General features: G+C 38.4%; 1 protein-coding gene across 3 annotated transcripts in view; it reads right to left on the bottom strand.

Annotated features, from left to right (window-relative positions):
• Nucleotides 1–16,462, bottom strand: part of MTMR1 (myotubularin related protein 1) — a 73,561-nt gene that overhangs the window by 41,810 nt on the left and 15,289 nt on the right. The window contains exons 3-4 of one of the 3 annotated variants that reach the window (XM_009235368.4): nucleotides 10,537–10,560; nucleotides 4,226–4,301 (exon numbers count right to left, since the gene is read on the bottom strand). In XM_009235368.4, coding sequence (XP_009233643.1) covers nucleotides 4,226–4,301; nucleotides 10,537–10,560 — 100 coding nt within the window. Of the gene's footprint in view, nucleotides 1–4,225; nucleotides 4,302–8,383; nucleotides 8,435–10,536; nucleotides 10,561–16,462 lie in introns of all 3 variants that reach the window. The other 2 variants (XM_054545196.2, XM_009235369.4) reach the window with 2 other exon arrangements.

Genomic DNA, 16,462 nt, shown 5'->3' with positions numbered 1-16,462 from the left:
AATATCTACTAGGTTCTAGGCCTAGTATCTGGGTAATAAAATAATCTGTACAACAAATTACCATGACACAAGTTTAACTATATGCACATGTACCTAAAATAAAAGTTTAAAACAAAAGTACTCAATTCAACCATAAAAAGAGGAAAAAAAGAACAAAGAATAAATGAGACTAATAAAAACCAATTATCAAGATAGTGGATTTAAACCTAATTATATTAATAATTATATAAAATGTAAATGATCTAAACACCCCAATTAGAAGGCAGAGATTGTCAGTTTGGAGACAAAAGAAAGAACCAACTATATGTGGCCTAAAAGAAACTCACTTAAAATATAAAGACACAAATAGTTTGAAATTCAAAGGATGAAAATAGGTATATCATGTTAGTAAAATTTTTAAAAAGCTATAATGTCTATAATAATATCAGACAAAGTAGATTTCAGAGCAAAGAATATTACCAAGAATAAAGAAGGTCATTTCATGATAATAACGAGGTCAATTCGTCAGGAGGACGTAAGAATCCTAAACATGTGTGTATCTGATAACAGCTTCAAAATACATAAAGCAAAACTGACAGAACTGCAAGGAGAAACTGACCCATCCACCATTATGGTCAGAGATTTCAAAACCTCTCTCTCTACAATTGGTAGAAATAGACAGAAAATGGCTAAGAACACAGATCGACAAAATCTAATTGACATTTATAGAACAGTCTACTCAACAACAGCAGAAAACACATTCTTTTCAACTGCACATAGAACATTTACCAAGACAGAGCATATTCCGGGACATAATATGAGCCTTGATGAACATAAAAATATTCAAGTTATAAAAAGTATGTTTTCTTAACACAAAGGAATGAAGGTAGAACTCAATAATAGAAGAAAATTTGGGAAATTCACAAATATATGGAAATTAAACGACATACTCCTAAATAACTCAAGGGTCAAAGAAGAAATCAAAAGGGGAATTCAAAAGCATTTTGATCTGAATGAAAATAAAAACACAAGGTCATAATTGATGAAATGCTGCTAAAGTAGCAGTGGGAGGAAAATCGAAATGCCTATACTAGAAAATAACAAAAATCTCAAATAAATGACCACAGTTTCCACCTCAAAAGCTACAAAAAGAGTGAATTAAACCCAAAGTAAGCAGAAGAAAGGAAATAATAAAGATCAGAGTGGAAATCAATGAAACAGAAAACAAAGAAAATAATAAAACCAAAAGCTGACTCTTTGAGAAGATCAATAAAATTAATAAACCTCTAGCCAGACAGATGAGAAAAACAAAAAAGAGAAAACATGCATATTAATAATATCAGAAATGAGAAAGATGTCACTGCAAATTCTACAGATATTAAAGAGTAAGGAAATATGATAAATGACTTTATGACAATAATTTGACAACTTGGATTAAATGGACAAAATCCTGGAAAGACATGAACTACCAAAGCTTACCCAAAAGAAAACCACAGTCTGAACAGTCATATAGCTACTAAATAAATTAAATTTGTAGTTAAAAACCTTCGCACAAAAGAAACGCAAAGTCCAAGCAGCTTCACTGGTAAACTCTACCAGGTATTTAAGTAAGAAATAAGCTATCCCGGAAAACTAAGGAAGAGAGAATAATTCTCAATTCATTCTATGAAGCCAGCTTTACTCTGATACCAAAACCTGAAAAAGCAATTACAAGAAAATTACAGACCAATATCTTTCATAAATGAATATTGACGTAAAACTTCTAAACAAACTTTTAATAAACCAAATCCAACAATTTATAAAATGGATACTACATAATAAGCAAGCTGAGTTTATCCTGGGAATGCGAGGTTGATTTAACAATCAAAAATTAATTGATGTAACCCAGGATATTATAGGTTAAAGAAGAAAAATTATGGTTACATCAATTGATGCAGAAAGAGCATTTGAGAAAATCTAACATCAATTCCTGATGAAAACTCACAGCAAACTAGGAATAGAAAGGAACTCCCTCAACATGATAAAGGGCATCCACAGTAAAAACCTGCAGCTAACATTATACTTCATGGTGAAAGACTGAAAGCTTTCCCAAGATCAGAAAGAAGACAAGAATGTCCACTCTCACTTCTTCTCTTTAACATTATACTGGAGGTTCAGTCAAGAGTAATAGGGTAAGAAAAAGAAATAAAAGGCATTCAAATTGGAAGGGAAAAACTGGAATGCTCATATACGGCTACTAGAAATGTATACTGGTACAACCACTTGGAAAACACATTAGCAGTTTTTTAAAGAAACTGTATAGCTATCATATGATCTAGACACTTATCTATTAGGTATTTACTCAGGAGAAAAGAAAAGATACGTTCATACAGACTTGTACATTAGTGTTCACAGCAGCTTTATTTGTAATAGCCAAACAGTAGAAACAACCCAAATATCCACCAACAGATGAATGGATAAGCAAACTGTCATGTAGCCATATAATGGAATTCTGTCTAGCAATAAAAAAGAATGACTGTTAACTCATGCCACAATATGGATATCAAAATAATTATTTGATTTGAAGAAGCTAGACAAAAAAAGAACATACTCGATGACTGTATTTCCATAAAACACTAGAAAATATAAGCTAGCCTATAGTGCTTGGGGATGGCAGAGAAGGCAGAGGAAGTAGGGATTATAAAGGGGCATAAGGAAACGAAAACTTCTGGGAGGTGATGGGTATGTTTGTTACCTTGACTGCGATGATGGTTTCTCAGGTGTGCACTGTGTCAAAACTCTTCACATTCTGACAATGACAAACTGAAGTCATACTCTAGACGGAGTCCTTTACTTCACAATGACCTATTTTAATAGTTTGCCTCCAGGAATATATTTTATTAAAAAGTAGAGGGTCAATTTACTTACCCTTTGCAAGCCACCAGAGGAGCATAAAGCATACTTACATCACTTAAGGATTTGCAGATGTCCTTAAGATCTAACTCTAAGATATTTCCAATAATTCGTATTGGAGTGGGGCCAGGCAGGAGTTTCTCTCTCTCTCTCTGAGCTCTGTTTCCAGAGTAAAAGGAAAAGAAAATGGGAGAGAAAGAGCACCAGGACCGCAGCTAAATCCACTGAAGCCTTCTTTTCTTACTACAACTGTGAGCTTGCAATCTAAGCTTTTATAACGCTCCCTGCTCATTCAAAATATGTATCTGATGTGCAAAGTTGTCAATCACCTACATGAGCTCTAATCTTTTCTGAGCTCACTTTGACTCACTGACAAATTATACAACTAAAGTGAAAAACGACCTCTTCACATTTTACATTTTACACCTGTGTTGTTTACTGTCTGAAGAAGCAGCAGGGGCATGACGTAATTACCTCTGCATTTTAAACAGATCATTAAGAAAACAGTATGAGGGCAGAGCTAGAAGAACGCTCAGAGAAGGAACAAAGAGGCTACAGGACTGCCAGGATAGAATGAAGTCCTAGAACCCAAGGAAATAAAGAATTTCAAAACCAAGGACAAGATAAGCATGGTCCACAGACACAGACTAGGATATTGAGCAGCAATAATTGATTGGAGGATCTGGTGGGAGAGCCCCGCTACTCAAATATTCTTGAAGCCATGATGGAAGAAGGAAACAGTCTAGAAAACCAGACTGTCCAACCCAACCAAGTGATGAGATGAATGGGTCGCATCCAGCTGCCTCTCCCATCCACCCACGGCACAATCAACTACTCTCTGAAAGGCCTGGCAGTACACCATGGAGGGATATGGGAGCCCTCATGCCATCACCTTTAAAAGCCAGGACGGCAACACAAGCCCTTGCCATGCACCAAAATTGTACTTTTTGGAATCTGATAAACCACTAAAATTTCTTTGCTGAGTTCTCAAAACTGTTATTAAAACATGATATAGATCTCCTATTGATAAATTTTCCTTATACTAAAGGATTCCAACAAAGCAGTGAACTGACATTACACTGAGTGTCTAATCAGCTTTCAGTTCACCAGGAAAAGTCAGGCCCCTCTTCTGTTGGGAACGCCATCAAATACTCAATTGGCACTTAACGGGATCCTCTGCAGTATTCTATCCTTAGGTCACGATGACACTAATGAGGATGAATAGATCTAGTCCATTTGTCCCCTAATTAAGTTGGTCTGGCTGATCTCCAGCACACACATCACCTCCACTTGCAAATTAAGTGCCATTTCATTTTATGGATCTCAACAAGCAAAGTGTACACACTAAACTTACCAATGGCTTTAATTGATTCTCCTGGGAAAAGTGGAGCCTCTTCCATCTGTGCCAGCTTATTTCCATCCCTTAGAGCCTGGCAAAAAAAAAAAAAAAAAAAAAAAAAAAAACACCAAACGGGAGTAAATCTCACTTTCTGTATACCTGTGAAGAATTTTGGTGTTCTGTGATGTCACTATAAGGCTACAGAAGCGTGCAAAATAAGCACCCAACCCCCTCAAAGACAATTTAAAAGCTTAGCATCACAAGACACCATGCTGCATATTCTAGTAAATTGTTACAACATATTTAAATTTCACAGTTAGGAAGCATTAATACAGAAATGGCTTGACATGACAGAAAGATACTGTAATCACTACACAGATAGCTATTAAAAGGTGTCTCTAGAATTTGCAAATAAGGCCAGAAAAAGGTTACCTTCTGAGCATGAAACTAATACAAATGAAAGCAACATGAGCTATAGCTGCTTAGCTAACTGTAGAAATGACCCAGCCTAAGAGAAAGTTTGGGAAAGCCAGAAGTCTAATGAAAATAACCAGAGAATAGTCTCGGTACAGTACACAACTAAGGAAAGGCCTAGGCTTTGCTACTGCAGCCCAGCTATGTGTGTGTGTGTGTCTGTGTGTGCTTGTGCACACGGACATGCATGCACAAAGCGTATGACCAGGGACATGAAGAGTGAAGTTGTCAGTGTTCACCCAGTCCAGGCCATGAGAGAGTGTGCTCTCATCTGGCAGGCAACAGTATTCCAATCCCTGCTGTGGAGCAGGGTGTTTTCATCAGGCATGTCTCAAGACAATTCACTTTGCAGTAATTTCATACTCACCAAGAAAACTGTTAATGATTTACTAGGTTTCCTGGCTACAATGATGCTGGGAAAAGGATACCTTAGATGGCCAGAAAAATACATGCCCACGTTTTTAAATTAGCAGATTGGCACTGCAGCCCAGTAGCCAGTCCCTTGTGAGCTTGGTTGGATAGTGCCAGATAATTGAGGGGAGGTGAGAAAATGGTGTTCTTGAACTACAAAGCTAGGGACCAAAACCTGAACTCAGGGCCTAATCCAAGGTACCGCCACCCTGTGAGACGCTGCCAAGGAAATCAGTCACTTTCTCCTTGGCATCTCTGACATAACGTGTCATGAATAAGAATAAGGTGATCAAAACCCCCAGCAATTCCAAAACTGTATTTCATAGAGCATTACTTTCCCAAGAGATGTGAATAGGTCTTAAAAAATAAACAAATAAGTAAAAGTTTGGGAAATGCTGGGTTAAGCAAAACAAGTTCAGCTGCTTTTTTTTTTTTCCTTTTTTTTTTTTTTTTTTTTTTTTTTGAGATGGAGTCTCGCTCTGTCGCCAGGCTAGAGTGCAGTGGCACAATCTCAGCTCACTGCAACCTCTGCCTCCCGGGTTCAAGCAATTCTCCTGCCTCAGCCTCCCGAGTAGCTGGGACTACAGGCGCACACCACCACGCCTGGCTAATTTTTGTACTTTTAGTAGAGATGGGGGTTTCACATTGTTGGCCAGGATGGTCTCCATCTCTTGACCTCGTGATCCGCCCACCTCAGCCTCCCAAAGTGCTGGGATTACAGGCGTGAGCCACCGCGCCCAGCCTCATCTGCTTTTCTTAGTGAGACATCTTTAGTGTGTTAAAGCACACCGAATCCGCAAGAGGGCGCTACAGTATAATGCATTTCTCATACCTATTTGATCGGGACTGCTTTTTCCACCTGTTAACATCGGAGGCCACTAGTGTTCAGTGGAAAATAGGTCAAATAATACTACGTTTTCAGCATAATTTTGTAAAGCAAAATATTTTTAAATGGATGTCTTTTATAATTCTAAATTATTGAAAATTCAAAATAGTAATTATTTTCATAGTTACAAGAATATTTCACTATGTTTTATTAAAGGACTTAAAGGTCAATTTAGAAATACTACACATAGTAGTTTCATCAAATTTTATAAAAGGAAGAAAGCCAAACTATAAATAACAACTTCAATGTTAAATGTTGGTCAGGACTATGTTAGTTCTACTGGGAGACCACAAAATGACATGGTCCATCCTCCTCCTTATCGAAAGATGCATGGTTAAAATAATACAGATTAGGAATCATCGTTACCCCCAAACAGTTAATTCAATTCAAATTTTTAGCCCAGACTGGTTTTTAAAGACATTTTCAGTCAAAATTTTTTGGAAGTTAACACATTAAGGGTAGGTGTGGAGAACGATTAATGGATTCATTTTTATACTCACATCTGTTTTGGAAATATATTTTATGCAATAAAGCATAAACTAACAGGTATACTTATAAATGTCTGGTTTTAGAAACATTAAAAGATCTCCAATCTTAGAAGCCTTAATTTGAAAATCTGCTTTATTGCCTGAACTAGTGACTAACTGTATAGCATCATCTCACGAAGTGAGAAAGCTATTTTAATCAATATCAGAGTTTTAAATTACTTCAAATGTAACATTGTTAAAGCCTATTTTAATGGCTAAATATTATGTATTATACAGACTTAAGTTTCTTATATGTTAAAAATAAGTGAAAATAGATTATTTTGAAATATAATTACTAAAGCAAGCTGCTTTAATCAACTGAATCTGGAGGAGCTTAGGAAAGGAATGACTCTCTCTATTTAGAGTAAGCCACATCAAACATTTTAAAGTCCTCAATCCAGGAGTAGCTAATAAAATGTTGCATATAGGAGACAGAGGTGATTAGGACCATTTTAAGAATACACAATGCTCTCAAGATAGAAGTTGAAAATCAAGCATTTCTCTTCTCTTCCCATAGTCAAGTTTGGCTTGAAACTTCTGTGCATTTATATGTCAGTGAGACATAGTAAGGCAAACCTCTCACTAATTGATAAATCTGGGACATGCTTTTTAAATGGCAAAAAAGAACAACTATTGGAATAAAACAAAGAAGTGACCCAATTGCTTCAGATTTCCCCACAGGAGATTCCTTTTGTAAAAGAAACACATTTAGCTTTAGCATAGAAATTCAAGAGGAGAAGAGTTTTAAAAGCTTGGAGGTTTTTTGTTTGCTTTGGTGAGTATAGTAGATTCCCTTTATGAAGCTGCTGTTAGGAGAAGGGACTCACACTTGTGCTACATTAAGCTTTTACTGCAACTACAAGGTTGCACAGGACATGATTTGACCCTTGATTTATCCAACCCATGTTCAGCACAATCAAAGGATGGAATATTCTTATGAACTAAATTTGATTTCATAAACACACCCACTCCTCTTGGTGCCATGGCTCAAAGTGTTGCCCAGCTGGGGAATTCCCTCTGATGACCTCATCCCAACTTTGTTCCAGTGACCCTGAAGGTCTAGCTGAAGTCTGCCAGCTCCCTGAATTTGTTCCTGAGGGCTCCAGCCCACCCAACAACCCTGGCCTCTCCACTACTTTTCTCTTCAGCCTGAATCCAAGCCGCCAGGTGGATAGTTTATATAATGGTTGCATGCCAAAAGCAGTGGCTTTCAAACTGGGCTCTTCAAGTTGCTTCCAGGGTCACCAAAGGAGAGTGGGGCTGGAAGATGGTGGACAATGGTGCAGCTGAGCACCTGGGGCATGCCACGCATCCCTGGAGCTGCTCTTCTCTTTGTTTCACATAAGCATTGGGGAAAGTACTGCAGCTTTAAAAGACTCCAGAGAGGGTCTAGAGGTACTGAGCAGAGTAAGCACTCAAGAATACTCTATGAATAATTTTGTATTCTGATTAATATATGTACCAATTCCACAAATATCTACATGGTACCAGGTACTGTGTTGGGCATAGATCATGCATATTTGAAGAAAACAAAGTGTGCACCCTCAAGGAGCACCCTTAGCATATGTATCTGTCCCCTCTATGTCTATGTAAAGGCACTGCAGAATCCTACCGTGATGGATGGTCATTAACCCCATCAATAACCCTATCTGGGCAAACCAAGAAACACAGACAAACAAATTTCTAGTTGACAAAATGTTGGATAAACCAATTTTTGCAAATAATGTCATATGGAATCTACCAAATTTGGACAGGAGGGCACTACTATTGTGGTAGAGGCATCTGGAAAGCTTTATTATCTAGAAGTCTAGAATGAAATGGCTTCTAAATACACAATCTGTAGCTACAAACAGATGAACACGTAGAACTTGCCACCTGATCAGCTTCAGCTTCAGAAGGGTAGCCATTGTGTTCTTCCTGAATCTCCTGCACAGCACCAGGTGCATGGACAAGAAAAGGCAAAGAGGAGAAAGAGAAACACGTGCAAACAGACAGGTGAAAGGACAGAATTTCTTTTTTAAGGAGACAGTAAGCATGTAAAAGTCGACACACCTTTCATGACTTTGCAAATCACAACATTTTCCCCCTTGGAGTTAAGGAAATAACAAGTAGGCCATCTATAGCATCCTCAGCCTAAAATGGAGTATCTATTCTGTGTTTGTGTTGGGGTAGAAAAATGAAAAGCAAACAAACATCACGGATTTCAAAGAATGTACTATCTTTTCAAAACCAAGCAATAGACAGCATATAGCAAAGAAACAAAATAACAGGCACATAATGTGCTCACAGAAAATAAAGCATACCACAGAAACCTGGTAAAGGGCAAAGTCAAGCCAAAATACAAAGGCAGTTTATAGACATGTATTTCAAACACAGTAAGTTTCATATTACATTGCTCAGGGATCAATTCCACTGCACACATGCATATATCACATGCTGGAGATTATATATATATGTGTGTGTGTGTGTGTGTGTGTATACACACATATATATACATGTCTGTTTCTTATTGCTTATTGCTAATTAAATTCTGTGATTTATAACTCAATATCACATTAAATATTTCTAATTACAGTATCAACGCACTTCCAAGAAACAGCTAAAAGGCCACACATCTTTAATTTTTTCCAATCCCTTTAAAGGTGTACTGTTCTTAATTTCTTTATAGGATCTATTATTTTTTGAAACTTTAAAAATTGGGGTTTTTATTCAGCAGGTGGTAAAAAGAATATGAATACTGAAGATGACAAGATTGTAATCTCTTTTTAAAATTCTATCAAGTCTCTGAGGCTAAAAATATTAAAATTTAGCCTATATATATTTTTGCTTCATGAAACTTTGGTTGCAATGACTATCGTCTTTACAAAGGCAACCAGTGAAGAACTAGTAAAGCTTTAAAAGAATTTACTATTTCCCACCTTCCATTTTTGTCAATAAAGTACAATAACTCCTTAATGTACTTTTATATTTTATCATCAGATTGACTTTAGTACACAGTTGGTATAGTTTAGCACACTTCAAGGCAGTGTAATTTTTCAGTGCAGCCAGTTTTTTGAAATTTCCATTTTTTAAATATAAAGAAAATCGAATAATTAAGTTTTTAGAAACAGAAAACTCGATGAACAAAAAATACAACATTTCAAAGTTCATGCAAGTGTAAAGCCAAGCACTAATATTTAACAATGTGAATCCATGAAAGAAAATGATTCCCACAAGCAAAAGAAAACATGATGAAAACAAGACTAAACAAAGGAAAACCAGCTAGAATAACAAGACTTAACTTGCTTATTTTTGTACTACTTCATTGGCTTCAATAAGATTAAAACTTTTAAACTGAAGTTATTATACTATCAAAATCCACATTGTTTTGCTTGAATAGAAATAGGTTAATTTTCAATGTCTGTTAAATGCATGCACATTACCAATCTTTGTCTTGCTTTATGAATGTTCTGAAATAAAGGGAAGGAAAATCATGAGGAAAATATAAGCTGTAACCCACTATATCTGTATTTTAAAAAATACTAACTGGGATTGATTTTGTTAAATTTAGCTTCAAGATTAGCACTTCTGCTTTTTTGGATTCAACATGCAAACACAAACATGACTTGAAATCTTACTTAGATAGGACAGCCAACTAATCTTTTTTTTTTTTTTAGTTGCTAAATTCTGTAGCATGAATTACACAATAAACAAGATTAAGAGACCTCAGTAGCCCCAGCCTTATAACCCCAGTCATGAATATCCATTTGGTCATAATTCATGTAGTACAACAAAAGTCAGTATTGCACACTGGTAACAATTTTAGCATCCTGCCCTCACACACATTGGCTTTTATTGCACATAAAAACATTGTAACAAATAAAGCATTTCTAGTGAACACTGAAAGCTATAACACAGCAGAGCAAATTGATCTGAGTGATTCATAAAAACCAGTGAGAAGGTAAAGAACACTAAATAGACTAAGTGTTCGATAAAGCACAGACACACACAAGTAGGAGGCCCATCCGCTGAAAGCCAAATATCCTTACCCTTATATCAGGCCTCCTGAAAACCTGTTAGTTAAAATACAGAATATCATCATCATGGACATGTTACCATTGACCTGTGAAAGATGCCATTAAGTTCAACAGCCCATTCCCTAAGAAACATCATAATCCTCTAAGTAAAGCCAACAAGATCAATCATAACACATTTGCCCTCTAAGTTTCATTCAATATCAGATCAATCCTAACACATTTGTCCTATAATTTTCAGGGAAGTCTATGATTTGGAGAAACATGTTGCCCTTAGGCTAAGACTAACTACATTACCTTAAACGCAAATCCCTTCTGTCAAGTGCTATTACAAGTTATTGTGAACAGGCTGTGTTCAAAAAGTTCATTAGTTTCCATTTGGAATACTGAATGCATTTTCCCCAAAAAACCAATGATAAAAAAAAAAAAAAAAAAAAAAAAGGCAGTTATATGCCCAAACCAGCCCAGGAAAACAAAACCAAAAAACCACAGAAATCCCCACCTTGGACCCAGAGCACGCACAGCTCAGCTATATTGCATTAATGGTATCATAAAGCTGAGTTAACTGCAAAGCTTAACCTGCTTTCTATTGAAATTACATTTCCAATTCATACTTGGGACTCCGATGTGGCCACTACTGAGAGGAGGGTGCCCGCTCCCCGCCCCAGCACCAGCTGCATGGCCAAAGGGGGGCTCCACGCGGGAAGAGGTAAGTGGCTGTTGCCGGAGGGGAGGGAAAGCCCAGCTTTATTCAGCAGGGACACTGATTTTAGCAACAATATTCTTGTTGTGCCTGAGGCCTGTGAATCCTAATTGAACATGCAGCATACACATTCAGAAAGCCCTGGTCAGAGGGAATGGCCAGAATTTTTAAAAAGCAAATAGTTGTAATAGCCTGGGAAGATTTTAACCATCTCTGTTCCCCATTTCAAAGTCTGAAATCCTATCTTCTGACCACTGAATGTCCTATGAAAACAAATCATCAGAAAAGAATCACTGGAGGTTCTTACTAGCTTTATGGTTTCACTCAGGATGCATAAGATCACATGATACAGATTCAAAAAAATCACTGTATTATCATTAAAATAATCTTTGAAGTCATTAAAAGGTATCTGAATTAAGTGATGATATAGCTAAAAGACAAAGTCTATACATAAGTTACTAAACACAGACTATTCAGACTGAGAAGCTTAAATCTGTCTTTTTTTGGGAGGATGGATATGTTTACCTTAATTGTGGCGATGGCTTTAAATGTGTGTATTTATGTCAAAGCTTATCAAATTGCATATTTTAAATATTTGAGGTTTATCATTTGTTAACTACACATCAAGAAATTTGATAATAAATAAAAGTAGTATATGTTTATGGTAATAAAAAACTCAAAATAGTAAGTCTCCCAGAGCTTCATTCCCCAGTAATAACCACACTTAACTAGATCTATTTTTAATTCGGAGAATTGCTTCCATCGTGATAGTTATGCTTCCACTTCTTGATTTGTCAACTTTAAAGTGTCTATTAACCTCCCATTTTAAAAGATGAGAAAATTAACTCTCAAACTACTACCTCCCTCTTCCCAATCTCTGCTGATTGAAATGCTAATTTTGAGTTCTTTTGTTTTCCTTCAGCAGCTGCTGCATCATAAAAAACACTCATGATTTTTATGTTTCAGATACTCTTCTAAGCACTGTATTAACTCATTTTATTCTCAGAACAACCTTATAAGATAAAAACTATTATGGCCGGGCGCAGTGGCTCACGCCTGTAATCCCAGCACTTTGGGAGGCCGAGGCAAGTGGATCACTTGAGGTCAGAAGTTCAAGACCAGCCTGACCAACACGGTGAAACCCGTCTCTACTAAAAATACAAAACATTAGCCGGGCTTGGTGGCAAGAGCCTGTAATCCCACCTACTTGGGAGGCTGAGGCAGGAAAATCACTTGAACTTGGGAGGCAGAGGTTGCAGTGAGCCGAGATCACACACTGCACTTCAGCCTGGGCGAGAGCCACACTCGGTCTCAAAAAAACAAAACAACAACAACAGAAAAAACACCTATAACTGGCCCCATGTTTTGATGAGAAAACCAAGGCACAGTTTAAGTAGTCTGGCTGAGTTCAAGGTGGCAGAGCAAGTAGTTAAACCCTGGAAGTCCGGCTCTAGATTTGTGCCCATAACAACTCTGCTATACTGCCTCAGCATGGCGCCTCTATCATTAAACCGTTTAAACTACAGCCCTAAACCTATTTTGACCCCTCAAATGTTAAATATCTCTTAACTCCCTTCAGGTTTTTTGAAGAAATCAATACCACTAACCCTTCCTCCACCTCTCTACCTCCCAACCTCCATTCTGTAACTACAATTAATGTTTGGATGCTTTGTCTATAAATTGATAGTAAAAACTGAAAACTAAAAGCATTCACAATAAAATCTTTATGAAAATATTGTCCACTGCAGAACCAAATTGTGCAATTGAACCTTGATATAGTTTGGACGTTGTCCCCTCTAAATCTCATGTTGGATTCTAATCCCCAGTGTTGGAGGTAGGGCTTGGTGGGAGGTGTTTGGGTCATGGGGGTGGATCTCTCACGGCTGGGCGCTGTCTTCGAGCTAGTGAATTAATTCTTTCGAGAGCTGGTTATTTAACAGTAAGGCACCTCCCGCTGCCTTGCTCCCACTCTAGCCATGTGAGACGTCAGCATCTCCTTTGCTTTCCACCATGATTGTTAGCTTCCTGAGGCCTCCCCAGAAGCCACACAGATCCCAGCACCATGCTTCCTGTTAAACCTGCAGAACTGTGAGCCCAGTAAACCTCTTTTCTTTACAAATTACGCAGTCTCAGGTATTTCTTTATAGCAACGTGAGAACAGCCTAACACAAACCTCATATATGGGAGTTATAACTCCTTGTCAATAGGCCTTTGCCACTAGAACGAGAAACTAACTTGAAAAAGGGTGCAAAGGGGTGAGATGATAATCTGCTTTTAAACTCACATAATTCTTTACTTACTGCCATGAAATCCTCAGTGTTCCTGGTATGGGGGTGGAGGGGAGAAGGTCAATGGAGGCTTACCCAAAAGTCTCTAAGTTGATACCTATTGTGTTTTCTCTGGTTCACCATGTCCCTCTCCTGAAATAAGCCATTTCAGACACATGCACAGAGCTTCATTTTCTTCTTAAATGTGATTCTGATGGAAGCCGCAGGAGAATAGGTTGTAAGCCAGGAGGCCTGGAAGCCAGCTCTTGCTGATGATACAGAGCTTCCTAATGCCTGCATTCTGGGCCTCAGTTTCGACACATAAAATGAGGGGAGTCTATGGGATGACTGCCAGGACCCTACCAGTTCCCAACTCCGAAGGATTCGGGGTATCTAGGCCTCATTAGAAGACTTAAGAAAAGATCTGCCAAACTGAGGCTGAGGGAGGTAAGTCGGCATAGTGGTTAAAAGAACACACTCCAGAGTGAAATCCCAGCTCCAGCACCTACTTACTGGCCACAGGACCTCAGGTGAACCACACACCCACCTTGGAATCTTAGTCTCCTCTTCTCTAAATGGGAGATGTCGAGTGCACCTCCCTTGCAGATTGTTGGCAGGGTTAAATCAATTAAGATAATTGTACCTGGGGTGGATAAGTAACCTTTTTCAGTTGATGAGTCTCAGCTGCCCCAACTTGTGCCACAACTATTTTCACACACCCCACATCCCCTCCCTCAACTCCTAAACATGTCAAGAACCTATGAGAAGGTGCAAAAAAAGTTGATAGTGATCTTAATCTATTTAAGCAAGCAAGCATACTGCATCAAAGTTAATGTTACTGGCCCCTGTCATGCTCTAAATGGCTTTCACTAAATCAAGAAAAAGCAACAAAATTTAAATTTGTGTGAAAGTTTGTGTTGGGAGTAAAACTCCATTCCTCTGTCCTTCAGAGCACTCCCAAGCAGTGAGGTGAGGGCTTCTGTTCACCACTTGCTTTGGGTGGACTTGGGTAAGGCAGCCAGTATACTTTGCCCTTCTAGGATCTGCCTGCCAGAGAGACCCTGAGAGTACAGCCTGGTCTTCCCAGCCTGTGGAGAGTTCACCTACGTGGGCCCTGCCCGGAGAGATTGGCCGCAGTTGTCCAGGGATACCTTTGGGTGCACATGTTTAATTCTAGAATGATGAACGAGGCAGCCCACCTAAATCAGCCCCTCCCAGCCAACTTTTGTCAATGAATAAAGCTGATACTTTGGTCTAAACTGTTTGGCTCCTGTTTTAATTCTTGATAAGATAACAGCTGACATCCCGAAATCCCCAAAATGTGAAAGTATTTCAGAAAGTTTCCAAATGCAGCCAGTACTAGTACTACAAATAATAACAAGCAGTTGCTGAAGGCTTACTATTACACCAGGTACAGTACCAAATGCTTTATGAGTTAGCTCAACCCTCCCAGCCACCCATATGACAAACAAGGGAACTGAGGCAGTGAGAGGCATGGTAACTTGCCCTAGGCCATACAGCCAGCCGCAGCAGAGCAGGGATTCACACCAAAGCTGGCTGGCTTTAGCAAGCATGCTCCTGACCCCAGTACAGCCCCACCTAAATCTGTTTCCCTTTTTGAGGGGGCTGACAAAGACCCTTAAGTCTTAACTCCCAGAATGCCCTACTCTGCCCTGCTTTCTCCTCCCACCACAGCTTGTTTACACGTCTATTTTAACACTTACCACAGGCCAACTTGTACTGTAATTTTCTGTGTCTCTGCCTGACTATGAACTCCATGCAGCCCAGCCCCTTGCACATAATAGGTACTCACATCATGTTTCCGGAAGTGGAGTAGTGTTCAGCAATGGCAACACACTCCTCTTGTATTTGTTCTTACACATTATATTTTTGTAGAGTAATAGCGTACAGTAAATGAGCATTTGTGTTCCATCCATATGTCGCCTCATTTAATATATTCAATCTCTGTTTTAATACCCATTATACAGATGAAGACACTGAGACTCAACAAGGTCAAGTAACTTGTTAGGCAGCTAGTTAGTTACGGGGCTGGGATTCAAGGTAAAGTGTTCTGATTCCAGATTTTATCTTTTGGATAAACCACATGAGAAAATTTTAAGTGAAATAAATATCAGTTTTTTATAAATGAGTTGTCTTTGAACTTATGCCCCTAAGAGGCTTCTTCTCAATAAAAGATTGTAATATTGGAGTAAAAACTCCACTATTTTCTGCCTTAGGTATAAAGTTTATAAATATTTTTGCTGTAGCAATCAGATTGCTACAAAATAAGTTTTTTTAAAAAAGATTTTGCTCTGCTAAAAAGTTGGAACTGTCAGTCAGGAGATGGTTCTTGCTCTAGTAAAACTGAGCATGTTTGTTGGAGCCTCAATAACCAGAAGTCTATGCAGGCCAATAAAAATCTAAAATAGTCAATCTTCCCGATACATTTTTTAACAAGGTCATCAAAATACAACCCTGGGGCCAGGTGCAGTGGCTCACACCTTGGCTTCCCAGTACTTTGGGAGGCCAAGGCAGAAGGACTGCTTGAGTCCAGGAGTCCGAGACCAGCCCAGGTAACATAAGGAGACCCCATCTCTACAAAAAATAAAAAATTAGCTGGGTGTGGTGATGCATGCCTGTAGTCCCAGCTACTCAGGAGGCTGAGGCGGGAGGATCACTTGAGCCTAGGAGGTCAAAGCTGTAGTGAGCCTTGATGGTTCCATTCCACTCCAACCTGGGCAACAGAGCAAGACCCTGTCACCAAAAAAAAAAAAAAAAAAAAAAAAAAAAAAAATACAACCCTGGTTTTTGGGAAATTAGTCACACCTAAACCTTATCTGATACCTTTGTCAAACCTTGACTGAAACAATCACTCTTAAGGCCCACCATGAAATGTGGCAAATGAGCTGTTCGTTTCTATCCTAGCTGAAGTATGCTGGCCCAATTTCCATTTACAAAAGTAATGAGTATA

Source organism: Pongo abelii, chromosome X (genome assembly GCF_028885655.2).
Source record: "Pongo abelii isolate AG06213 chromosome X, NHGRI_mPonAbe1-v2.0_pri, whole genome shotgun sequence".
NCBI lineage: Eukaryota > Metazoa > Chordata > Mammalia > Primates > Hominidae > Pongo > Pongo abelii.
This window is presented reverse-complemented; position numbering and strand designations above follow the sequence as displayed.